Source organism: Mytilus californianus, unplaced genomic scaffold (genome assembly GCF_021869535.1).
Source record: "Mytilus californianus isolate M0D057914Y unplaced genomic scaffold, xbMytCali1.0.p SCAF_1, whole genome shotgun sequence".
NCBI classification, from domain to species: domain Eukaryota; kingdom Metazoa; phylum Mollusca; class Bivalvia; order Mytilida; family Mytilidae; genus Mytilus; species Mytilus californianus.
The window spans coordinates 83,448,974-83,475,227 of NW_026262581.1; the positions used below are offsets into that span (position 1 = coordinate 83,448,974).

General features: G+C 31.3%; 2 protein-coding genes and 1 long non-coding RNA gene across 3 annotated transcripts in view; all 3 read right to left on the reverse strand.

Annotated features, from left to right (window-relative positions):
- The window catches only part of LOC127724962 (multiple epidermal growth factor-like domains protein 10), a 178,358-nt gene extending 160,262 nt beyond the window's left edge, over positions 1-18,096 (reverse strand). The window contains exons 1-2 of the mRNA XM_052231972.1: positions 16,885-18,096; positions 13,370-13,442 (exon numbers count right to left, since the gene is read on the reverse strand). Of these exons, the coding sequence (XP_052087932.1) occupies positions 13,370-13,424 (55 nt within the window). The 5' untranslated portion in view covers positions 13,425-13,442; positions 16,885-18,096. The remainder of the gene's footprint in view (positions 1-13,369; positions 13,443-16,884) is intronic.
- LOC127725052 (uncharacterized) lies at positions 1,705-4,569 on the reverse strand. Its single transcript, XR_007992772.1, has 2 exons — positions 3,126-4,569; positions 1,705-2,093 (listed from the first exon to the last, which is right to left on the reverse strand). It is a non-coding gene; the product is annotated as an uncharacterized LOC127725052 (long non-coding RNA).
- Positions 18,097-18,204: 108 nt separating the features above from the next.
- The window catches only part of LOC127725036 (uncharacterized), a 36,024-nt gene continuing 27,974 nt past the window's right edge, over positions 18,205-26,254 (reverse strand). The window contains exons 5-6 of the mRNA XM_052231976.1: positions 24,979-25,080; positions 18,205-20,222 (exon numbers count right to left, since the gene is read on the reverse strand). Of these exons, the coding sequence (XP_052087936.1) occupies positions 20,119-20,222; positions 24,979-25,080 (206 nt within the window). The 3' untranslated portion in view covers positions 18,205-20,118. The remainder of the gene's footprint in view (positions 20,223-24,978; positions 25,081-26,254) is intronic.

Here is a 26,254-nt window from a genome sequence, read left to right on the forward strand (position 1 = left end):
TTGTAGAACCGTGAATGTGCACATGTGTATAACAATTATATGTAGATCGGTTTTAATTTATTAATAACAAAATCAATATTTATATCATTGAAAAAAATCCATGAACAGAGCTTGCATCATTAGATCGGTATTAAGCACGTTATCAACAAACAGAAAAACATGACACATTATAATGATCTAAGAGAATTCGCAGTTGGTGGATGCAAATTCAAAGTTCAATTGCAGGTATAAAATCGGCCATCTTTGCCCAGGTTAAATATTAATTTGGACTTGCACCAACGGATTTAGTTTACAAACATAGAAAATGTATACTTCATTAATAATTTAAATTCGTGGTTCATCTTTACCCATGAAAACCACGAAAATTGGTACCCCGCGAATGATTATATATTCACTTTTGACGGTTTCCACTAGACATTTGCACATTCTCACTATCGGTTAAAATCCATAATAGGATGCTGGAGAATAAGTTTTCATAACTGACTATCAATGTTTAGGAACATCCATTCAATAATACATTCATAAATATTACTTGACTTATCGAAACTTCAAAAACTCCGTTAGAAGATTCACAATTATATTCTCGTATATCGATTAGAAAATAAATTTGTTCATAACATATTTAACATCACAACTCGTTCGCTATGCATATGTCTTTAGTGACGATTTAGATTTCAATGTACGCAATCTATATATTACGGGTAAATTAATGGGTAAAGGATTTATTTTGTCACAATTTACGTAAAACCTTAAGTTTACTATATTCTTCCATATATACAAAGATTTGGTTTTGAAGTTTGGCTGTACCTGTAGAAGACTTATTACAAATGGGATAGCACACCCTACTTTTTATGGTGATGTTGTTTACCGAGCCCGTAAAATTAGATATGATCCGGGTAAACTTATCGATCCTTTTCATAAACTTATTCTGAAAGGTTATCAAGTCAACACTGTAATTATATCTTTGAATATTGTTTTTTTTTTTCTCGATGTAAATATGGATTTTGTTATTAATAAATTAAAACCGATCTAAATATAATTGTTATCAAATGTGCACATTCACGGTTCTACAATCTGTCAGTACCCTGTATATTGGAATTGCGCATGGTAATATTCTTCTCGGAATATTAATGACGTCTTTATACTACATCCATGAGATGTTGGATGTGTACTGATTGATATTTTAGTCTAAGACACATGTTTTTTGTATTAGTTTATATTGGCCTTGATCTAGCTTTCAGTAACTTTGAGTACTCTCAGATATGTACTTAATGTGTTTTGTGCTTTTGTTAGGGTTTTTCTGTGCTTTTTATGGATCTGATACTAGTAAGTAAAGCCCTTTTCAACCGGTTTTGTAAAAGTTGTTTCTTATTTTGTATTTTTACACCACTGTTCCAGGTAATAGAAGGGTTTGGCGCCAACAAACATGTTTAACCCCGGCACATTCTGTAGGTGCTGGTGCCAAGTCAAGAGAATTAACATTTATCATTTCGTGGTTTTTTATAGCTTAATATGCGGTATTAGTTTTGCTCATTGTTGGAGGCCGTATGGTGACCTATAGTTGTTAACTTCTATGTCATTTGGTCTCTGGTGGTGAGTTATCACATTAGAAATCATACCACATCTTCTTATTTTTATATTGAATTTAAGATATTCTTAATCAATTATAAAAAAAAAACAGTCCAAGAAAGACAAACACACTGAAAAGAAGGAAACAGTTTTATTTACTAAATTCAGAAAAAAACGAATGCTCTTAATTTGTTTCACATTTATTACAGTGTTGGCAGTGTTGTGTTTTCAGGTGCAATATGTCAAAAGTTCGTGTAATTGTGGTTCAAAGTTTTCTTTTACGAATTTAAGTCATTCTATGTTTGCCCGTTTATGTTCACTGATTTTAAAAGCAGCAATATTTCACTTCTTAGTTCATAGAATAACTGTCTATCCAAAATATTGTCGCTACACGAATATCATATCCATGTATCAATTTTATTATGCCATGGAATGTTAAACATTAGTAATACGTCATGTACGACGTGTATTCGTCAATAAGTTCTTGGATGATGCATCTGTAACAATAATTGCAGTGATCCAATCTGAAAAGATAACGTAGATTATTTGTAATTGTCCTTCAATGATAACAATGCTCTGATAGTTTTGTTTCGATATTGGCTTGTTTAAATAGTCATGTAAGATTTAAATGAATGTAAAAAATTCATTACTAACTAACTTTGATACTGATATTGTTTTATATAAATTTGCAGTTCTAACAGTTCTTAATGATTTCAAACTAAGAAGTGCATCTTCCTTATGCATAATTCTGATTCCTTGTCCAGGTTTGGCTCTCTTGTTTGATCCGTTTTAATTTTGTTAGCTCCTCAACGTTTGTTTAAGATTTTGACATTAGGGATGCACATATATATGTATATACAAGAGATGACGATAACTTTTATTAATTCGCTGGCCAAAACTCAATGAGGAAAATTGAAATTAAAAAAATTGCCAGAACCCGAGACATGTTTACTTTACGGTATGTGTTATGCTCATTGTTGGCTATATGTTGACGTATAATTAACTACTATTGGTATCAGATATACATGTATCATTGTCTCCTCGAAAGGAAGGAGATACCACAGGGATAATCAAACTCATAAGACAATCAAGCAAACGTTTTACATATCTGGTTTTTGATCAGTAGCCGACTCGAATCTCCAAGTTAAGATGACAACGGTCCAGTATATCTAAGGAAAAGTTCCTTTTCCATTCTATATTCATATTTTGCATCGTAGAAGCGCATGTCGTGTACACAGCCTTCGGCAGTTATTCATTTATTATTATCCATCTGACTTACTTTTAGCGAGTGACACGAAGTGTGCACCTAATGGGAAATGCAGTGATTATTCTTATAGAGTTTCTGAGCTTAAAAATTGATTTATTCGGGGCCATGTTCATCAACTTGAAGTATTTTGTATAGTGTTTGGTTAACTTATTTTGCATTTTTAGTCCTGTCGATTTTGCTCATAATTGACAATCTATTCTCACTGAGGTCTTGGTTTCGTTTTACTTCTTTCATATGACTTCCCTGGAAGAAAGTGGATTTATAGCAAGATTCATTTTTATTATCTTACCAGCAATGGTTTTATAAACTGTAGTGAAACAGGTCTAGATATAACGGATCATTCATCGTATATCCCGTATTCATCTTTATACAAGCTTGACATTTTACTGTAAATTGGTTTATGTGTGAATGTTTCATTAGAAGCAGGATAATCTTGGATCCATTTGCAGGTATGATATTGCAGATAAAAATAGAACAGGATTCACAATGTTAAAAATGTAATAAGGAAACAGAAATTGTTTAAAAGTATAAAGCTGCTAAAAGTTTGATCCTCATGAATGCAATGCATCTGATTACGAGTGTAATCTCCTTTTTTATGATTAAAAACATTTAGAGTGTTTCTATTATTAGAAAGCCACATTTAATAGTTTGAACTGTATTGTTATATCTAAACTCAAGTTGTGCATCCTATGGTTAAGATACAATTTAGATGGTCATTTCTGAATCTGGAGAGGCATAACGTTCTTATTGAATGACATTCAGCTAAACATGATACATTCGTTTTCGATATTTAAACAATTAACAAACGAAAAATAAAATGTCTATATGAAAATGATTGAGACGAAATAAAAGTTATAGAATAAGCCGGATACCTTCAATTTCCACTTTAAACACGATGATCCCATACACAAAAAATGTATAATACCCATAATTAAAACACAACACATTATTGTAAAAGAAAACTCATTTACGTTATATACATATAAAAAGAAAGAGAACTTAATAATAGGATTATATAAGTCATTAATAACATTCATATAGATATAGGAAATGCAATAGCTGTCATTTGACATGTATTAATGGAATTAGAAAGATAATGACATTGAATAACATACACAAATAACAGGAAACGTTGACACAGCAAGCAAACATCATACATAACTAATAGTTAGATTATTCTAAAGTTAAGTATATTTCTATATAGATATCACGGTATAATATCAAGTTGTTAATTATATTTTATTATTTGTAACTCAACTATGTATTTTACAAAATTAATGTTGTATTTTACATGATGTTTTTATCCTAATCTCTGGTTTAACTAGACTTTAGTGTAGGATAGCTTCATGTTAAACACAATGCATCTTTCAGTTGTAAAAGTTGAAACAATTAAAACGAACCGTAGGCTAATAAGACAACATGTATAGTACTGAGTGAGAAAAGTATGAACAGTATAAACAGTCAAACTGGAATTAATGGAAAAAAATACTTACAAAAAATGCTCGAGTTTAAAACGTTTAAATAAAAACTCATTCGCTCTGATAAAATAAGCATACATGTGTATTGGTTTTTTGATTGACTAACTCGACATTGACTTTCACAGCGTTTTAACAAATGAACAAATATGAAACAAACAATCTTAAATATTCTTTTTTTTTTCTATAACATAAACATGAAAAACAGTCATATTTATGGTAAATTCTGGACTATGTGTTGAAATCGACTACTTCTAAGAAAATGACTCACATAGACAGTACTGTCCAGCCCATCCAGTTACACATCCTTCGGTACAAACACCTGTGTATGTATCACACTTTGTATTCAAACATTGTTGCGGGTCACATCCGAAAACACAGGAACCATTTTCAGGATAACAGTGTTGGCCTACACACATAGAGGAACATTCTTCGTTGCAGTTTGGTCCCCACCTACCTTTTGGACATCCTACAATGTTTACGGCTCTCCATAAATGTACTTATTGCATGCAATACATACAACTTGAAGAATAACCGACATAACCAAAATGTATTTAACAGTACAACAGTACTCCCCAACTACCATTCCAGGCCCCTTTGATAAAAAAACCAGATGTACAAACAAATTTAAGACAAACATAATAAACACAATCTGTTACTGATATTTTAACTTAGTGCGGACACACAATGTAGTGGGGTAAAACCAAAGCGTATCTATCTGTTAATGTCTATTTTTACCGTATGTTATCAAGTAAATATACAATACTTTTAAAAGTATTCGCTACCCATGGAAGCAAGAGCTGTAGCTTGAATATTACTGATAAAAAAACATAAACAACCCGCAGAATATGTATCATGAAGTTTCATAAGAAAACAATAAAATCGAATCGTTAGTGCTAATATAGTGAATATACAAATGGTTGCTTTACTCACTTATTGTCTGACATTTTTCGAAAATGTGAAATAGCAAAATTTCGGTATATTCGTTCTTGAGACGGCTATTAAGAGTTAGAATAAAAAGTAATCACGGCATAAAAAGTGAAGGCAACAAGAACCCGTTTTATCTGTTTAGAACATTGGAATCGTATTACGACTGATGCATTAAGAACAAGTTGTCCTAACCCTATTTACTTATCACCACTGGATTTAAAACAGGAACACAAATGATATAGAAGAAACTCGTTATTTACTATAGGATATATGGGAATACGTTAACATTGGAATTAACTGTTTTAAGCTAAAAGAGAAATGAGGAATGCAGTTATGCTTTTGAATCTTAAATTACAGAAAGCCACAGTAGTGTACGAATAGCAAAAAAGCGATGAAATAGCAATATTTACTCGCTCTTTGTGACAACTAAGGTCTAGTAATTTAGAGCGAGTTTCGTTTCCCTTTTCTGATCTGATTAATTACATAGCGACATCATCCGACGTACGGTATTGTAACCATTCGTTTACAATATATGTACGTTGTCGGAAAATATAAAATGTATCCGTACGAGCATTCGAAACAGGACGAAAAGAGAGACTCGCCGAGCTTGTCACACATTTCGTAGCGAGTACAAATAAGTTTCATATTTCCGACAATGTATATATATTGTTTTTATTCTGCAATTTACACCCGGCACTTGACCATGCTTTAGTTGTTTAAATCCAAATGCCTGTCTCTGATTTTTTTAAAGCAATCGAAAGTGTTTTAAAGCGGACAACGACGAGGACCTCAAAATAAATTGTTACACGAAAAAAGAAAAAAAAAACATTTACCGCTTGCTCAACATGGAAGTGGGGTAACAGGAGCCTTTATTTGTACAAGTACATATAAAGCAAACATTTATTTGTGTACGTGTTATTTATACAATAGTTGGCTGATTGAAGGATACATTCAATTATAATGCTGACATAAAATGATTTGTCTATAGAGTGTCTGTATGCCATTTTGTTTTCTTTTTTGACATAGTTGTTTGTTTTTATAGTGATTATAACACAATGTTGACTGCTGTGACCCAATGTTTGACATTTTTAGCTTTTATGTCGGTTTGTTTTGTTCACACATTGCTGTCAATTTAATGGAATTATATGCGACTGTCATGCAAGTGAGAGGTTTAGCTAGCTATAAAACCAGACTTCATCCACCATTTTCTACATAAGGAAATGCCTGTACTAAGTCAGAAATATGACTGTTGTTTTCCATTCGTTTGATGTGTTTTAGCTTTTGATTTTGCTATTTAATAAGGGACTTTCCGTTTTAAATTATCCTTGGAGTTGGTAATTATGTTATTTTTACTTTTTACAGAATATGACAATATCTGTTTATAAATTAAATTTAAGATTCGCTCTCATCTGCTGTTTTTTAACGATCTTAGCATTAGAGTGTTTTGGACGATTGATGACGTATTCGTTTTCGAATTCCCATCGTTGACTGTTCCTCTTGTGTTTAAAGTTTCTAGAATATATATAGACTTTTATTAAACAAAATTTGATCGAATACACACATATATAAGACATTTTTTTTAAATTACATATTTAGAGAGTACTTAAGATACAACCGTTTATAGTTTTGGGTGTATTTAAGTAGTGCATTATTTATGACTATTGAATATTTCAAATGTATCAGAGCCTACTGATGTATCCGTAACACATATAATCATAGCCTTTCCAGCTAGAAACGACGACAAACAGTTGTTCTGTACGGACAACTTGAAATTACACTTTTTCTATCTTTTTCAGGCGAATAAAAATAGCTATTTAAAAGCAGATTTGTATTTGACGAATTGTAAAATAATCAATGAAAACTAATAAATAAAGGGACACCTATTTTCAAACCATGGTTAGTATAAATTGCATGAAATGACATAATCTTTTGAATGAAACTGTCGACTATTCATTCAACAGTAGGATAAAGCACACAGTTGTAAGATTTATGTAATCAAATTAGGTGGTGTTCGATCATATCGAGGTTTCTATATAAAATGTTCTTATCTTACAAGTAGTTGCATTTCATTAATGCTATTGGTCAATTTTTCGAGTACGAAATCTAAATAATCGTTAAAGAACTTAATCAATCGAACAGGAGAAGTTAGGTTCAATACATTCAAGAAAAAAATAGAATACTATGAACAGTAACAAAAAACCAACCATTGATGGCAACATAGCATAATTCTACCAAAGGTCCGAAGTCCTTGTCTCCTTTATCATCGTAGTAAATGATGTATTTTCCCAGATGATTACATGGTATTGTCTGAGTGATGTTTGGAAGACCAGGGTCAGGATCTTCATAACAGAGGTAGCCGTCAGGTGGAATAGTTGATGTGTTAGTCACATATATTTTAAATCCGTCCATCCGGTGAGCATCTGTAATAAATGAAAAAACATTTGTATATTACTTGGCAAGCATGAATTTATTTTAATTATCATAATCCGCAATTTGGGCATCTGTAGTATCTCCTCGCATCACAGCACAACAACGAATAGACTTTCTAGTGAATTTTAAACGTTTTTGTTTCGTTGAAAAACTAATAGACTGCTGTGACAGTATTTTTATTCGTGAAGTACCAATTGTCGTGGTTTTCGTGGATGACTTAAACCAGGAATTTAAATGTCGTAATGGATTTTTATGCGACTGTCATACAAGTTTGAGGTTAAGCTAGCTATAAAACCATGTTTAATCCACCATTTTCTACATAAGGAAATGTCTGTACCAAGTCAGGAGTATGACAGTTGTTTTTCATTCGTTTGATGTGATTGAGCTTTTGATTTTGACATGTTTGATAATGGACTTTCCGTTTTGAATTTTCCTTAGAGTTCGGTATTTTTGTTATTTTACTTTGTTCATATTATAACAACTGTTGTCCTTTTTAAGACATGGAAAGATTTTCATGTAGGTTTGACTACATGGATACGGGCATATAATCTAGATAATACATCGAAAATCAGCAAATTTTAAAGCACTATGAACGATGAACTATATATACAACTTCAGACAGGAGTTTACACATTTTAATCTTAAAAAAACATAAACTGTACTACTTTTTAAATTGAAAATATAGTACTTCTGGTGAAGATATACGATGATGAAGTGTTCATTTTACCTCCTCAATGTTGTAATACGAATAAAAAATAGTAATTGCATATTGGGCTTGCTTTTTTTATTTCATGTATTTCTGTGTAAAAGTATTATAAATTCTGGATATTTGTCATTTGGCTTATTTATGTGCCATTAATTGTTGGTTCTTTAAGACTTTTCATTGTATCCCCAAGTGCATTTAGATTACTATAAATAAATTCTTAAATCCTAGTAAATAATACACTCCAGTTAGACAGCCAGATAATGATATCTTAAAACGACAATGGTAATTTCGTAAATAAATAATGGAGATACCAAGGCGACAATATACCTGTAGGAGGTGAAAACATTGATGAAATAAAGATATTCTTAAGTTGGTAAATGTTGTTAAGTTTGTTCCAAGAGAGTCTGTGTCAATATAAAAAAGTTTGTTGAGAGAAAGAGAATTTTAGTTAATTTTCCGTCAATATTTTATTTTTAAATATATGGTGTATTTATTCTTAAGTGAAAACAAGTTGTACATCATATAACTTGATATTTAGCAGTTTCTGTGGAGTATTCTCCCTTTTTATTCCATACTGAGTTATTTAAACAAAAGAAAGACGGGGTTGTGGATACAACAAGTGGAAAATATATGTGTTGATATATATATAGAAAAAGCAGCAAATATCCTTCAATAACTAGCCGAATAGAAGTTTTAGTCTAATACATTTTCTTTGTTTTTCTTCTGCATTTATTATACAATGAACGACTAGGTGCAAACGCGAAAAAGCTAGCTGTATATAGATATACATTTTGTAGCTCTTGCATTATGTTTTACAACTGATTACAGAAGTTGTAAATGCATGTATATGTCTAAAACGTCTTCAAAATAATACATTGTTTAATCAAAACAACGAAGAGTTTATCGTAGTAGCTTTCTAAAATTCATAATTTTGTCAGACGGGGAAAAACAAGTACATTTTGATCAAAATAACGCGTGTTTACGTTATAACCAGTAGCACATCTATATTTGTTCATAATTAATTCATCGGCTATAATCCATTCGATCGGTCTACCAGTAATACGTTGCGCTACAGACACAAACATAAATGTTGTCTCTTTGACATTGAAACATCTTTTTTATTTATATTGTGTCATTTACTTGTATTTGTGTATTGTCTTTTTGATCGAGTTAAACCATATGAATTGATATTTTATTTTGTGTCGTTTTATGTTGTAATGTTATACCCCTGTTTCAGGTTAGGATGTAGGTTGGCGCCTGTTAACACGTTTAAACCCGCTGCATTTGTATGCACCTGTCCTAAGTCAGAAGCCCGTTGTTCAGTGGTTGTCGTTTGTTGGTGTAGTTCATAAGTGTTTCTCGTTTCTCGTTTTGTATATAGATTAGATCGTTGGTTTTCCTGTTTGAATTGTTTTACACTAGTTTTTTTGAGGCCCTTTATAGCTTTCTGTTCGGTTTGAACCAAGGCCCCGTGTTAAAGACCGTGCTTTGACCTATAATTGCTTACTTTTTACTCATTGTGACTTGGATGGATAGTTGTCTCATTGGCAGACATACCACATCTTCTTATTTGCATGTAATAGTTGTTTGAAATATTAATAATAGCATAGTAAATGCATGGCAACAAAGGCAGTCTTATCAAAGCGGTCAACTGTATGGTTTTGAAAATATGATCAATTTCAAAGAACAATCTCGATCGTTTTAGAATTGATTATAACAATTCCAAATTATATCAGACCATAGTTCATCCTGATTAGTGCATTGAATTGAATACATACTCACATGAGGAAAATTGTAAGTGTATGACATTGAAAGAGGTTCATATAGTTCTAATGGAAATACCTGATAACCCAAAAATGAGCATACAATTTCCCGCAGTAAACAGTTTTTCTGATGTCGTTGTATGACAGAAATCAGTTTAAATACACTATTGGGGACGTTTGAACAAAACCTCAAAATCGTATTATAAAATGGACAGATATATCTGTAAATTGTCAAAATATTTGAAGACAAAAATCATACTTTTTTTCCAATGTATCTCCCACCCCATATCCCAAATACATCATTATGAAAATTGGCGCTTCCCACAATCTATCAACAGTTATAATAAATTTTTATAATGACTTTGAAATCTGTTTTCCATATCTTGTTGGTTATAAAATATATTAAATTCTGGAACCACACCCCCTCCCCCCTCAAAACAACCCCCCAAAAGAAACAAAAGGTTGATTAATGACATAAAGTATAGTTCAGAATGTTTTTCCTAGTGTTAGATAAACAAATAATACATTGTATACGTCCCCCTTTTTCCCGAATGTGACTTATCATCTACATGTTTATTTTTGTATACTGTTGTTTGTCTTTTGATTTTTTTCGGTTTTTTTTTCATGTTTTCAACTTATGAGTGTTAACATCCCTTTGATTTATTTCACCTCTCTTTAAAAAGAGTTTGCTGATAACACATGTAAAAGTTACATTATGATATATTGTGTATACTTACAGCCTGTTCTATAATATATAACTATATCTGTGATGTACGCAAATCCAAACGATAAATGGAACATCCACCAAGCTGGTTTACTACTTAGGTCTGTGTGGGAACATATACCCGTGGTAAAGGCATTTGATATAGGTGGGTGTATAGCATTTTGGGGATGACCTTCTCCATAAAAAGAACTCTGCGTAGCTGTTCCAAACGGTGTAAGGTTATCTGATTAACAAACACAGAAATAAATTAGATTATATAAAATCTGTAAAATATATCATTGACATGATTGATGCATAAAACGTAATAATGACAAAATTTGTAGATTAAATTGTAAAGATAGGAACTACAATTTTATAGAAAAAAAAGCTCCACACCATTAATTCACACCGTTTCCGATTTCTAGATGGACCATTCCCAATTCTCTATACACCACATGCCATATACCATTGCACTGTACACCATTCACCTTTACACCATACACACTATACACCATACATCATTACACCATGCACGTTTAATTGGGAAGTTTACACCATCCAAGGGCCGCACAGACGAGATTGATTGTTTTTATTGTGTACTTTAAGATCAGGTTTTTTCTAACACCGTTTATTTGAATTATTGCAATAAGCATGTTTAGGATGTCGATATTCGTTCTTTCCTTTAAATCTGAAATAATGGCCTAATAGAGTTAAAATAATTTGATCAATCGTAGCTTTATGCATCTACATTTTTTTCATTTAATACGGTGTATCAACCACCTAAGTCGATTACAATAGATCAACAAGTACTGACACTACATTCAACATAATTCAGTGAAAAGCCTCTGTAAAGTTTTCTTTTGTCATGTGATTATCAGAATATTGCATCTAATAAAAAAACAAATTGTATGCTGCTTTATTTTAATGTAAAGTAACACTGAATGGTACAAAAATTTCAATATTTCAGTGGGTCAGCGAATGACAAATGGTCTCATAATGCTTATTATCTACAATACAAATAAGTAAGTGTGAAAACATCACTCACGTGGTCTGACAGGTGTATTATTTACTCAGCTTATTTGACATTACACCATTAGTTAAGAAGGTCTATGAGGTCTTTTGTCGAAAAATTTCTCAGAAATAGGTGTCAGTATGCAACTGTGTGCCTTAAATTGTTGAATGATTAATTTCTGACGCAAAAATTGTTTAATCAACAAACAGAATTTAAAACAACAAACTAAAGAAGGTTTAGGGTTATAGTGTTTCCTACAGCTTCCGAGAAGGACAGGGTAATATTTTATTCAGTTGATACTCGTAGCCGGATTGGCGATACTTTTAGGCAACAACTAAGAAATGTATACATACACTTATGGATAGGGATTTAAAGAAAATATACCATTATTATTTCATATTTAATGTTAACAAAACTAAGATATGCTTATTAGTTAAGCTAGTTTTTATTTCATTTGAATAGAATAAATACTTCTAGACCTAGGTCATATAATAATGTAATTGTGATAGCCTTATTGTATTTGATAGCTCCAGTTAATTCGTCCAGATGTATGTGATGATTTGTAGTATTTACAAATCTCACGGACACACAATCCGAAATAGTAAAGAAGATCTGGCAGCAACGGTCTCAGAGGAGAAAATTATGCAGCAATGAATCCAAGGATGACCAAAGTCAATTAATTCTTGCAAACATTGATTTGTCGTTTCACCGAAATTAAACAGTCCGCAAAATCTCCACTCCAATCTGTAAACAATATTTGATGATTTACAATGAATCATCGTAGTACCTGGTGAAGTGAGATTGTTTACAAATATAGCTTAATAACTAGAAATTTGAGCATCTTATTTCAGTGTTTGGTTTTACAAAAGAATGTTGTTCAGAATCATTGAAGGTCTGCTGTGATCAACATACTTGAAGTACTTCAGGTTTAAGTAAAATCTGAGTAAAAATCATCTACATAGCAGAATGTAACCTTTCGGGACTTTTTGCGTTATTTTGTTTTTTGTAAGACCGCTGTGTTTGAGATTCAATTTTATATAAAGGGAAGGATTAAAAGTTTGCCTACATGCCCCTGACTGCGTTTGCGCCGAGGAACAGAGTTAAAAAATATAGTACATTGTAGTGGAGTCAGGAGCCGCTGGCCTTTGTTAGTCTTGTATGTGTTTTTAATTTTAGTTCATTTATATGTTTTGGAGTTTAGTATGACGTCCATTTTCACTGAACTAGTGCAAATTTTTATTAGAGGCCAGCTGAGGCCCACCTCCGGGTGCGGGATTTTCTCGCTGCGCTGAAGACCCATTGGTGGCCTTCGGCTGTTATCTGCTCTTTGGTCGTGTTGTTGTCTCTTTGACATATTCCCCATTTCCAATTTTAAATAATCAATTGTACCATTACTATTATATAGGGTGTTGCATGTCCTAGTAGTATTTCCGCTTAAAATGAAGGGTAAATATAATTAATTGGCATATGACATATAGAAAAAAAAAACGCTTGAATATACAACATTAACTTACGTTGAGCTGTAACAATCACTTGACAAGTTGTGTGGATCAGTAACACCAATAACATATCAGCTGATGTTATATCCTGCAGTTACAAAAGGAACTAAGGTAGAAAACAAAATAATGTAACGTATTAAAGGTAGAATTCTAAGATCTTGTTCTACAATCGTCGTGTAGTCAAAATACAGGTTGTTAATGGTCTGTGGTTGCTGTCTGTTGAATTTGTGTTGGGCTCAAACTAGTTTGTCATTATTCAAGCCGTTGATTGTTTCATTTGAATTGTACACAATGTTTTGGAGCCTATTATAGATGATTTAATGGTGTTGGTTTTGCTAGTTGTTGACGGTAGCATATAGATACTTAAATTTACGTCATTTTGGATATGGTTGGTAATTGTGAATAATAAGCGATGTATAATCTACGTCAAAGAAATATAACCAACATATGTGTAGAGACACATAACCCTAGCGTAGTTGATGGAACCGTGCATCTATATTTCTAAAGTTTAGGTTTGATATGTTAGTTTTTTTTAAATAAGTTGTGATTTAAAAAGTTAACACAAAAAAAAGGAAGGGACATAAAAGTGTCACTGCTTCTTTTTCATTATTATAATTATTATTTTATACTACATATTTATTTTTCTATTTATTCATTTGTTAAATGCCTTAAACAAATAAGTCCTCTTTTCACAGATATTGTCCATTCACGTGCTACCATTTACAGTATAGAATCTAACACTGTTACTTGCAGAATAAAACATATACAACAAAAACAAAAAGCCTTATGTCAATTTAATATTTCGATATATGCATATGAAAACGCTGGTAATGAACAATCACTTTAATAATCCAACGATATTTTATAATAAAAAAGGAAGTTTTTATCAAATGTTGACGGAAATTCATTACTGAAACCAAATATCCATAAGAGATCATTTCCAGGTAGAACAAAAGCATTTACTAGGTAAAAACGGATGTCTTTCGAATATAAAATACTTAAATTATTTCTTATTAAAATCAGGACTACAATTTAGTGATGGTTTTTAAAATGTTCTTTAAAAAAAATGTAGTCATAAATAAAATGTTGAATTTACAACTAACTACAACAGTGTATTACAACAGTGAGGGTTTGAGTTTGATACTTCAAAGAAAGCCCGAATGTTGTACGTAAAATGTTCAAATGCAAAACAAAACAAAAAAGAAAAAGAAAAACCTATAATACAAATAGAAATACTTTCCATAAAACATCAGATACACAAGAGAATTGTAGAACAAGTTCAGAACTAGAAAACAAAATAAGCCAACTACGTTGTGCATTTAGTTTCGAAAAGTAAAAAAATATCGCAAAATGTAATTCGTCAAGAATATGTAAACCTTTCATCTTCATAAGTATTACATCATAAAACAAGACAATCTATAAAATGATTCGAACACGAATAAAACAAATTTATTTAATTCCTTTTTATATGATAAGTGCTGATTTTGTTTTATTTATTACAATTACGTAAAGGTCAGAGTACTGTGATATGTGTAGTCTATCCTTTCTATGTAGTAAAAGTAATACATTACTATGATTAATATGCTGTGTATAAGATGTTTGAACGAGAAATGGATTCACATATGAACTTTGTTTAACGTTGGTCGGCAAATGAACGTAGATGTAAGCTACATGTATAGGTACCCGAACGGCCGTCTATATAAAAAAGTATATTTCATATTTAGATAAAGCAACAACTATATGTGCATCTCTTATTTACTTAGTATATTAAATATATAACAGGTAATGCATATCACCTTACACCAAACCAGAAAAATCCAGTACATTGAATGTACGTACTAGATTGATGTTACATTAAAAACGCGCTAAACATCATGCGTGCTTATGCTTTTACCGTTGTAAACAGGTTAAAATTGAAGATGTGTGTGATTTATAACTTTTGGTCGATCGGTTTGTTACCTTGTTAGAGTATACAAAGCACTTTTGTTGGGTTAAAAGAACTGAATAAACATTTTTAAATTCTTGCCGTTTTCAATGACACAAAATAAACATTACCATTGCTTAATTTAACTTGTTTTCAAAGAAAACACACTTCAATGCAAGGACAGCATTTATTACATCATCGGACATTATAGAGGGGTGGTTATTTTTAATCTTGTTAACAGGTAACACTATCCACTGGGTCTTTGTCGATTAGTATTTTCTCTAAGACAGTATAAGGCAGTAATCCATCTTGCCGAATTGCTGCTTCTGACTTATATTTTTTTTACAAAAATGAATTGAATCTTATGATCAAAGCAATAGTTATATATACGTAAAAGAAAGGCGAAAGATACCAGAGGGACATTTAAACTCATTTGTTGAAAATAAACTGACAACGCCATGGCTAAAAAAGAAAAAGACCAACAGACAATCAATAGTACACAAAACACAACATAGAAAACTAAAGACTGAGCAACACGAACCCCAACAAAAACTGGGGATGATCTATGGTGCTCAGGAAGGGTAAAAATATCCTGCTCCACTTGTGGCACCCGTCGTTTTGCACATGTTAGTTCAACCCCGGAAATAAGTCTAATTCGGTAGGTCACATTCGGGAAAAGGTGACTCTGTGTCTTTTAATGCCGGTGTATAAAATCATCTCTGGATGTACCCATGATATTCAAGTATGAATATGTCATCATTTCCAAGTGATGGCAATATAAACGATATCACATGACAGTGTATGAGTTTCATAACAATCCACTGTTGATAGAGACTCTAGAGTGTCATAAACCTTGGTTCTAAGCACTCCCCACCCGTTTTGAAATAAATAGTATACAATAGAATATACTTTCTGATACTTGTTCGTGTATGCAAATTCAATAAATAAGAAATATATAAAGATATCGTTTCTATAGGTTGCTATTCTATAAATATAGCCAATGCAATTTCCCATTGGAACTCCTTTACGGCTAAAACTGTGCCACTTTTACTATGAAGTTTCGTAAAAAAATATGTTTTAGAATGGAAAGTTTATTTGCACTACTATTTAAATCAAAGGTCAAAACATAGGGCTGTGTGGCATATTTTCAACATTTATATGCCTCTAACTTTTAAGAGTTTAAACTTATACTAAAATGCTGTACTACCCCTCCCTTCATTTTGGATAACGGCTATCCATGTGTATTTTCACGGTAACATTCCCAAGTTGTGTCTCTATGATATGAAACATAGAGATCATATCTGGGAACCAGTAGGTAAACAAAACAAATATCTATGAATCTCCCCAAAAGGGGCGTTGCTTGTCAAACAGTTGTTTTTACAAAAAGCAACCTTTAACGTATATTTAACACCGAATCGATTACTACCATCAACATACATTACTCATTTTGACAAAATAAAAAAAGATGAAGAAACATTTTCAAAAAGCAAATTCTATCAAACGCATTTATTCAGTACGTTCTATTATAAAATAAGGTTCGGTTAGGTTTACTGCATTATGTAAAACCCATAACTTGTTAGTTAGTACATAATGAAAGAAGACATACCTTTTATCGAATATATAATCATATGATAAAAAAAAAACTTAATACACAAATGATGGGTCCAAGTAATCTGACTAATTTTAAATCAGGATTCAAGGTATTCTACATCATTTAAAATAAGGACATATTTTCTCCTATACCAGTCAAGCATACACTTGTAATTCAATAGTGCAATGTGAATATATAATTGCAACGTTTTGTAAAGATATATTACAATGAAATGTACTCTCGGGTATCTTCACACGCATGCTGTTTGTTCCGTCAAAACATTTTTTTTTTTATAATTTTAAAGGCAAAAAAAAAAATGTGCTGAGGTGATAGAAATCACTCCTTTCCTTTCAAGAATAAAATTCAGAATTACGCATGCACATGTCGAATCTACTAAACGTATAGTGTAGATTGATTATTTCTAGCTTTTACTGAAATATTATGTTAACATAATGCAATTATGGATAACAAATGTGTGTTTTCTTTGTTAGGTGAAGATATATCCTTAGTAAACATCTTTTAATTTGAATCGACACGCTTCGTGTGGTAAACTCAACCTTTGCATAGCTTACTTTACCTGAAATTTATGGGCAAAGGATTGATTTATCACCGAATTTTTTGGGATTTTACTTAACAGCATTGTTAATAACTATAAATTTATCAAAGCAACTACGAATCGCCACAATTTGTATGATAAAATCACAAACGATTAAGGACCTCAAAATTGTTCACCTGTTATTGCATTACATTATGGTACTATAATTGATTAAAATATATACCTAGCTTGATGTGAGCAAAATTATAACTCTAATTAAGTGTCCGTTGAAAAATGTAGAAACTAAAATTCCAACTCCCTGAGGCAATGTTGACCTATGATGAATTTTACTATTATGTTTAGGCCCCATTTAGTCATATAGCTCATAAGGTATAAGAGCAATCAAATTAATATGTATTTAAACATCCTTTTTTACTTTCTTGACTTTCAAATAATTTTTCTAAAGGTTATGTTTTCATTTATTATCTTTTTTTGCAAATGACATACACTATACCATTCGAAATAAAGTATTTTCTTATTTCTAGCTTTGCGAAGTTGTACTCTTTCAAAATTTGCATTACTTACTAGCTATATTTGATAAAATTTGAAAACTAACATGACCAATAAGGTGTGATCACGTTTCTTCAACATTTGATATTTTTGTATACAGGTAAATAATTTCTCCTTAGAGAAACGCGATTTTTAAGCTATAAGGATACAGAAAATTAACCTGTAATTAGAGTTACAGTGAATCCAGTTTTCATTAACTTTTGAGTGATAGTTTAGAAAAAAAGTCAATATCAGAAATAAATTTATTTAATTCCTCAAAGAACACTCATATAAACACAGCAGTGATGTACAACGAAACAATTTTACAATCGTAAAAATTGACGCGTTAATGTATGCACTAATCATGTACATGTAATGGCCGAATAAAGTATAAAATCTTGAATTTTTATACAGGAAATTGCTTTGACTTGCTATTTACTTATAATACAATACATTTTGTGCTATGAAATCTTGAAAGAAAAGCACAAAATATATAATTAATTAAAACACCAAGTTATGTATTGAACAATTAAATGTGCACAGGGAAATGCATTAACTTACGGGCTCTTTGGTAGTATGATACAACAAAATCTGCACTTTAAAATGTTGAAACTTAACAATACAATTATTATTCATAAAATGATAATTAATGTACTTAACAAATATATTGAGTATTTAAGCAAAAATGTCAATAAAATTCACTACATTCTACCATCTTATTTCCACGAAGAGGAGTATGGTGGCTTTGTCAGTGTAGTTAAAGTTAGTTCACTTTAAAGAAATCGTTCTTTACTTTTTGACAGTCAGTTTTTTTTTTTTTTCGGTAGGTCTTGGATTAAAGTCGCTAAGTTTCAAACGCAGCTAATTGCATCTAGTTTTCTTCTGTGTTGGCTCGAATTTTCTGCAAAATTTCTATTCAGCCATAATTCATATTATCTTTTTTAACTCTGAATGTTGACTTTAAACTTAAAATTTTTACGATTGAAAAGTTAAAATAGAATTTCAAAAATTTAAAACTTAGACTTTCGAGTTAAGTCAAATGTTTAACATTTTAAATTTCAGAACTGTCTATACTTAATTTTTAATTCCAAAAATATAAATAATTTTGAGTCTGAAATATATTTGTACTTAAATGTCGTTAAAACTGATATATATATATATATATATATATATATATATATATATATATTGATCTTATATTATAATTGGAAAATGAACTGTGATAGAAGAGTATTTATACTTTATCTCATTTGTTTTTGTACTGTTCTGAGTTGGAGAACCGTGTATAAATCGCCAATAGATATGTAATATGCAAATGGTAAATTTTTGGAATTTATAATCCTCCTTGTATAACAATTTGGATGTTGGATATCTAGATTAATACTAGTATGATTCTTGGTGGAACTAGATGAGTCAATACGATTACATTTATTTGTAGTACCCAAAACAATTTTTGAATTGTTTATAGTTATCAATTAAACAATTATTTGAAGGCAGCAAAGCGTAGAAGATCCATGACGAGCTGGAAGCATTCCTTGCACATATATTTAAAATATACAAGTAGGTTAAAACTATTTGGATCGAATTCACAAGAATATTAGAACAAATACAGTTTCAAATTCTTAAAATGTGATATCAAAAAATGATATTTTGTTCAGATGATGATCTTTTTGATTAACTGGATTCTATCCCGTCGAGCCCTCATTATGATCGAAATCCACACATATTGAAGCATGTTTGAATGGAATGATCATCAGTGGGTTCCCGTCTGTAACTGTGCAGGAAACATATAATTTCTGTTGTTTATGTTGCAAAACATATCTCATTTGCGCAAGTAATACGATACACACAAAATACAGTCCTTGGATGGTGTACACTTCCCACTAACACCATTACACCATACACTCTGTGCCATTACACCATACACGTTACACCTTTGCACCATACACCTTACACATTACACCATAATACAATTTAATTTCAAAGAAAGCGTGCGACTACAAAATTATTTATTCATTTTAAAAAACAAATTTTGATCACAATATTGTAAATTAATGTATACAATTAAAAATCAGTTCTTATCAATATTTAGCATAGTTTAAAATGTCGTACACCATTCATTCACACCATTCCCGATCGCACGTTATACCATTACACCATTCCCCTTACACCATACACCATAGCACCATACACCTTCGACCATTGCACCATATGCCATACACCATTACACCATACACGTTTTTTTTGGGAAGTTTACACCATCCAAGGGCTGTAAGATAATGTTGTAAAATATAAACCACTCAAAAGAAACTTAATGTAATATAAATAAGACCTAACCATATATTTGTTTACTACAGTATTTATAAATTGATCAATTTTGTTTACCTATTTATCCAGTGAAATTTAGAATTTGAAACACAAACACTTAATAATTAATAATATATAAATGAATAAAAACGTCAATGAAATTAAACATCAATCTATTACAATCTGAAATTATACTAACTGAATTTTTTTCAGAAATATCATGGGATCTCCTGGAAAATAAGTACAATTGGATACTTTTTTTTTGCTAGAAGATATTGGAATTCTGTTTGTATTTGGTTTTATTCAGTCTGGATCAAAATTCCAATTTCTGCTAGTATAAAAAAAAAAAAATATTTATCCTATGATTACTCTGAATCCTACTTACTTCTTATGTGTAATGTAACTTGTGTATGTATTTGGGTATTTCCCGCAAAAGACTAAAGGACAAGATATGTTACCAACATCGGGGCACCGTACGACATACACCAATGAGCAAACCTTGTACATTAGAGTATGTTATAGAAGACAAGGCGTTTAAAAGAATGGAGCTGTTAAAAAGAAAAAACAAACGGCCTGTTTCAAAGTTATAACTGTAACATTAGCGACAGAAGCCATTTCACAACAACTGGACAACATATTTCTAGCATTTGAAAATCATATCAAGAATATTGCAGGAATCAAAATTTGTTTATAATCTTTCATCTCCTCGCATAATTTTGGACGGAAGTGAAATCAATAAAATGATTGAAGCTGTTAATTTTCTCCTTGATAATACTTATGTACGTTTCGGCAGCAAAGTTTATCGACAGGTTGTAGATATTCCTATGGGCACTAATTGCGCCCCTTTAATATAAGACTTGTTTTTGTACTGTTATGAATCACAGTTTATGATCAAACTCAGTAAAGACCCGTCTAAATTGCACTTAATTGATAAATTCAACAACAATTACCGTTTTCTTGATTTATATTTTTTCGTTAAATAATCAAGAATTATCTCAATATACTGCCGAAATTTACCCAAAGGAACTTACTTTAAAAAAATGTAAACGGTAACAACTGTCCTTTCCTAGATGTAGATATTTCGGTTTTACACGGGAAACTCCACACTAAAATTTACGACAAAAGGGACGATTTTTCGTTCCCTCTTATTAATTTTCCTTTTTTGGATGGTGATGTTCCTTTGGCACCATCTTACGGTGTTTATATTTCACAACTCGTTCGCTATACCCGTGTCTGTTGTGACGTTTTTGATTTTAACGAACGTAATCTATGTATTACTGGTAAATTATTAAGCCAGGGATTTCGTTACCACAAATTACTTAAAACCTTTACTAAATTCTTCCATAGATATAAAGATGTGGTTTTGAAGTTTTGTTGTACCTGTAGAAAACTTATTTCAAACGGGATTGCACATCCTCTTTTTTACGGCAATATTGTTTACCGTGCCCGGAAATTTAGAAACGATCCTGGTAAACTTATCGATCCTTTAAATAAACTTATTCTAAAAGGTTACCAATTCAACACTGTAATCAGATCATTAAATACTATTTTTATTGGTACTAATATTGATTTTGTTATCAGTAAATAAAAAGCAAACTAAAATATTATTGTTATATACATATACACATTCATGGATCTACAATCTATCGATACCTGTATCTTGGCATTGCACAAGGTCATGTTTTTCTCTGACTGTTAATGACATTTTTACTCTAAATCCATTGGATGTTGGATGTGTACGGATTGATAATTTAGTCTAAGATGCATGATTTTTTTTATTAGTTGTTAGTTGCTTTGAACAAGCTGTCAGTAACTGCGAGTACTCTCAGATCTGTACCCGGCCACGTCCACTCGTATTTGTATTATTTGTATTTTTATTCATCTGATGAGTTAATCCTCTTTCAACTGATTTTTATAGTTCGTTCTTATGTTGTACTGTTACACCACTGTCCCAGGTTAGGGGGAGGGTTGGGATCCCACTAACATGTTTAACCCCGCCACATTCTGTATGTATGTGCCTGTCCCAAGTCAGGAGCCTGTAATTCAGTGGTTGTCGTTTGTTTATGTGTTACATATTTGTTTTTCGTTCATTTTTTGTACATAAATTAAGCCGTTAGTTTTCTCGTTTGAATTGTTTTACATTGTCATTTCGGGGCCTTTTATAGCTGACTGTGCGCTATGGGCTTTGCTCATTGTTGAAGGCCGTACGGTGACCTATAGTTGTTAATTTCTGTGTCATTTGGTCTCTTGTGGAGAGTTGTCTCATTGGCAATCATACCACATCTTCTTTTTTATATAAAGCATGCGAACACACAAGAACAACATTTTAAACAGGGATTGGTTCATCAAATCGGTATTAAGCACACAATCAACAGCAAAAAAGAACACAAGAAACAGATAAATGATTGAAGAATACTTTCGGTTGCTGGATGCTAATTCAAAGTTCACTTGAAGGTATTAAATCAATCAAAGTTCCCATAGCTAAGATATCAATTATAAGTACTCAAATTGATTTAGTTTACACACATTTTAATCAGTATGAAAAAGTTTTATAATAGACAATAGCAACATTTAAGTACACAGCAGACAGGTTTATATACCAATAAGTGTTTGTGTACCAATTAATCGTTAATGGATATAGTCCTCAATTTTTATATCACCAGTCCCTTTCTCCTTTCCTATGTTTCTATTTTGGTCCTTTTCTTTTTGCCATGGCGTTGTTAGTTTATTTTCGACTTATGAGATTTAATGTCCCATTAGTAACTCTCGCCTCTTTTTTTCCACTGTAACATTGACTGTTCTAGAAAACAATGTAGAAAGCACTGAAATGGGTGCGCATCATCCGTTTATTCGTAATTTATCAATGAATGCGATTTATCTCCGCACTTTTAACGAGTAACATGAAGGCTGTCCTATTTAAACAAGAAGAGGGGTATCCCTTAAGAACATAAGTATCCATACCTGGATTTAACTTCGGGCCATGGAAATCATTCTTTGGCCTTTGGTTTTATTGTTTTGGGAACTTTTATTTGTCTTATCGTGATTTGTCATTCGGCCCATGACGATCTGTTGGAGACATACGATTCTGAATGGAATGCTTGGCAACATTTAAATAGTGTGTTTACCCTTATATTATTTCCCAAGTTAGCTACTGCAATACTTAATGTTATTCATTAGTAGTTCTCACCATTAAAGGTTTGATGAACTGTTGTACGTATAGCTCCAACTAAAATGGAACTAGTTTCAAATGTTCCATTTTGATCTTTTTACTAGCTTACAGGATTACTGTCATTAGGGTTGTGTATATTATTTACATTTCAAGCGAGGTTATATTGAACCCAATATGCAGCTATGAAATTACAGAGATAGATTATACAAAAAAGAATGATACAAATAATTAAAAAAAAAAAAAACAAAGAAAAAGAAACTGCCTTCAAATATTAAGTTGCTACAATCAACATTTAAGTTGTATTCTCTGAACTCATTGAATGCACTACTTACAACTGCACAGCCTTTTTGTAATCAAAAATAAGAAAGAGGTTTCTTCAAATAAAGATAAACATTCTTGCACATACATGACATAATGATATGACTTACTATAATGTGAACACAATTATGATATTGATTTCTGACTATATAAAGACATAGTTATTACATGAATGTTTACGTTGCTGTTGTTTACCGAGCCCGTAAATTTAGATACGATTCTTTAAATAAACTTATCGATTCTTTCAATAGACTTTTTACAAAAGGATACAAATTCAACACTGTGATTAGATCTGTTAATATCTGTAATTTCGGGGCCTGTTATAGTTTATTGTGTAGTATATGTTTTACTATTTGTTGAAGGTCACTTAACTTTACGTCATTTTGTCTCTTTTGGAAAGTTTTATCATGGGCAATTATACCACATCTAAGTTTTATACAGGTAATTTATGTATATATATATATATATATATATATTAGTAAAATTCACCTTAGCATAATGCAACAACTTCACAATAAGATTAAAAGTCAAATAAAGTTAGAGTAAAAGAAAAAAAAAATGCTCCATAATAAACATAAAATGTCATGTCTATAATAACTCATAATTTATATAAATATATGCTTACTTGAAATAAAAACATGATAAGTGACAAATACGTTATATATGGTATATGCATATATGGCAAAGCTAAACCATACGCGTAATTTTTATCAATGATACACAGCTAATGCATCAAGCCACTAAAGGTTTTTATAGGTTATAGGCATTAGAAATATAATGAAATTGCACAAAATATACTTTACATACTGTTTAGGTACACACCAACGACACAACAATCAAATGACACAAAACATCAGACATATTGGTGAAATATGATCTATTATTGAGGTAGAACGTGAAATATGATACATTATTGAGATCAAAAATGTAAATCGTAATTATTTGTTAAATTGTTTCAATCTTTATCAAATCTGATGAGTTAAGCCTTTTCAACTAATGTTTATAGTTTGTTCTTTTGCGGTACTGTCCTAGGTAAGAGAGAGGGTTTGGCTCCAGCAAACATGTTTAATTGGCAATCATACCACATTTTCTTTTTTTAGATATGTAGAAATTACTTTTCGTGCTTCACTATATGTTCAACAACCAGTTTATGGGATACCCAAGTATTTGTATAATTTAACAAATTACAAGTTTGTGATTTGTTGAACGCATCTACTTTTAAAATACTCACATTCCTGAAAACATGAACCATTTCCAGGATAACAGTGTTGGTCTATACATTTGGGAGAACATGTCTCAGTGCAGTTCCTCCCCCATGTACCTTTCGGACATCCTGCAATGTTTGACAATCTTGAACGAACAATTAACATATACTGTGTAAATCCTTTTATTACTCACCTTACTATCTGACATATATCAATTTGTTTTATATTATTCCGATGTTTTATATTTATTTGCAAATACGTCTTTTTTTTGTATCTTCAAAAGGTAAGATTAATAGCATAGATGTTTGAGACAACTATATGAAAGAATTACATAACGATTTGTAAACCATTAGACCAAAGGGACCGATAAGGGCTAAATTTATGTTCATTCTAAATTCAATAAACATTATTTGCAATTAACATGTTTAAAGATTAAAACCATTTATTGTTAATTTATTATAAATATTCAACTATTTATACAGTTCGAGCTTTTTGGCATACGAACAAGAGTAACTTCCCGATGTTCATTAAGCTAGGTAAAAAAATCCATCGACATCTAATGAATATAGAGTATTTATTTCTTATCTAAAGTTAATGAAATGTGCCCTTTAATTTTTGTAATACAAACTATATCATTAGTTTCGGCTGCAGGGACCTGTCATCTGCATTTATTCCAATACAACAATCTGTATTTCATACTAAATCATAGCATCGAGAATTTTTGTATTCTAACAAATTGAGTGATCTACAATCGAACATGTGGACAAAAGTAAGAACTGAAAATTTGACGTTTGTAAAGACCCATTGTTGTCAAGTTGACAACAATGTCTTTCACCTCTTCAAGACGTTTCCGTTTATATGACACTATTGTAGGATAAACAATGATTATAAAAACCGAGAATCAAAACCTTTGGACGGAAAAAAATAACTGACCTATCATTCCGAAAAGTTGTTACATATTCCGCTCAGGCAATCTACTCCTTGTAATAGAAAGACCGTAGTGTTTTTAATATTTCAACATCTCATAACAGCAAATAACAAAAGAAGGGCATATATCATATATAAAGATACATTTTCCTCTTATGGACTAAATAGCCTACATTCATCATCAAAAGTTTTCGGTCATATAAAACGATCTTAAAAAATGTAGTAAAATCATTTATTGGATAAATTCAGCGATTTTAGAACAATAAACGTATATCTAAAACGTTCATATCTGAAAATGTATATATGTTATGTATATTAACAAGTCTAAATTGAAATCAACGTTCAAACAAACCTATGATTGCGTTGGATAAAAAC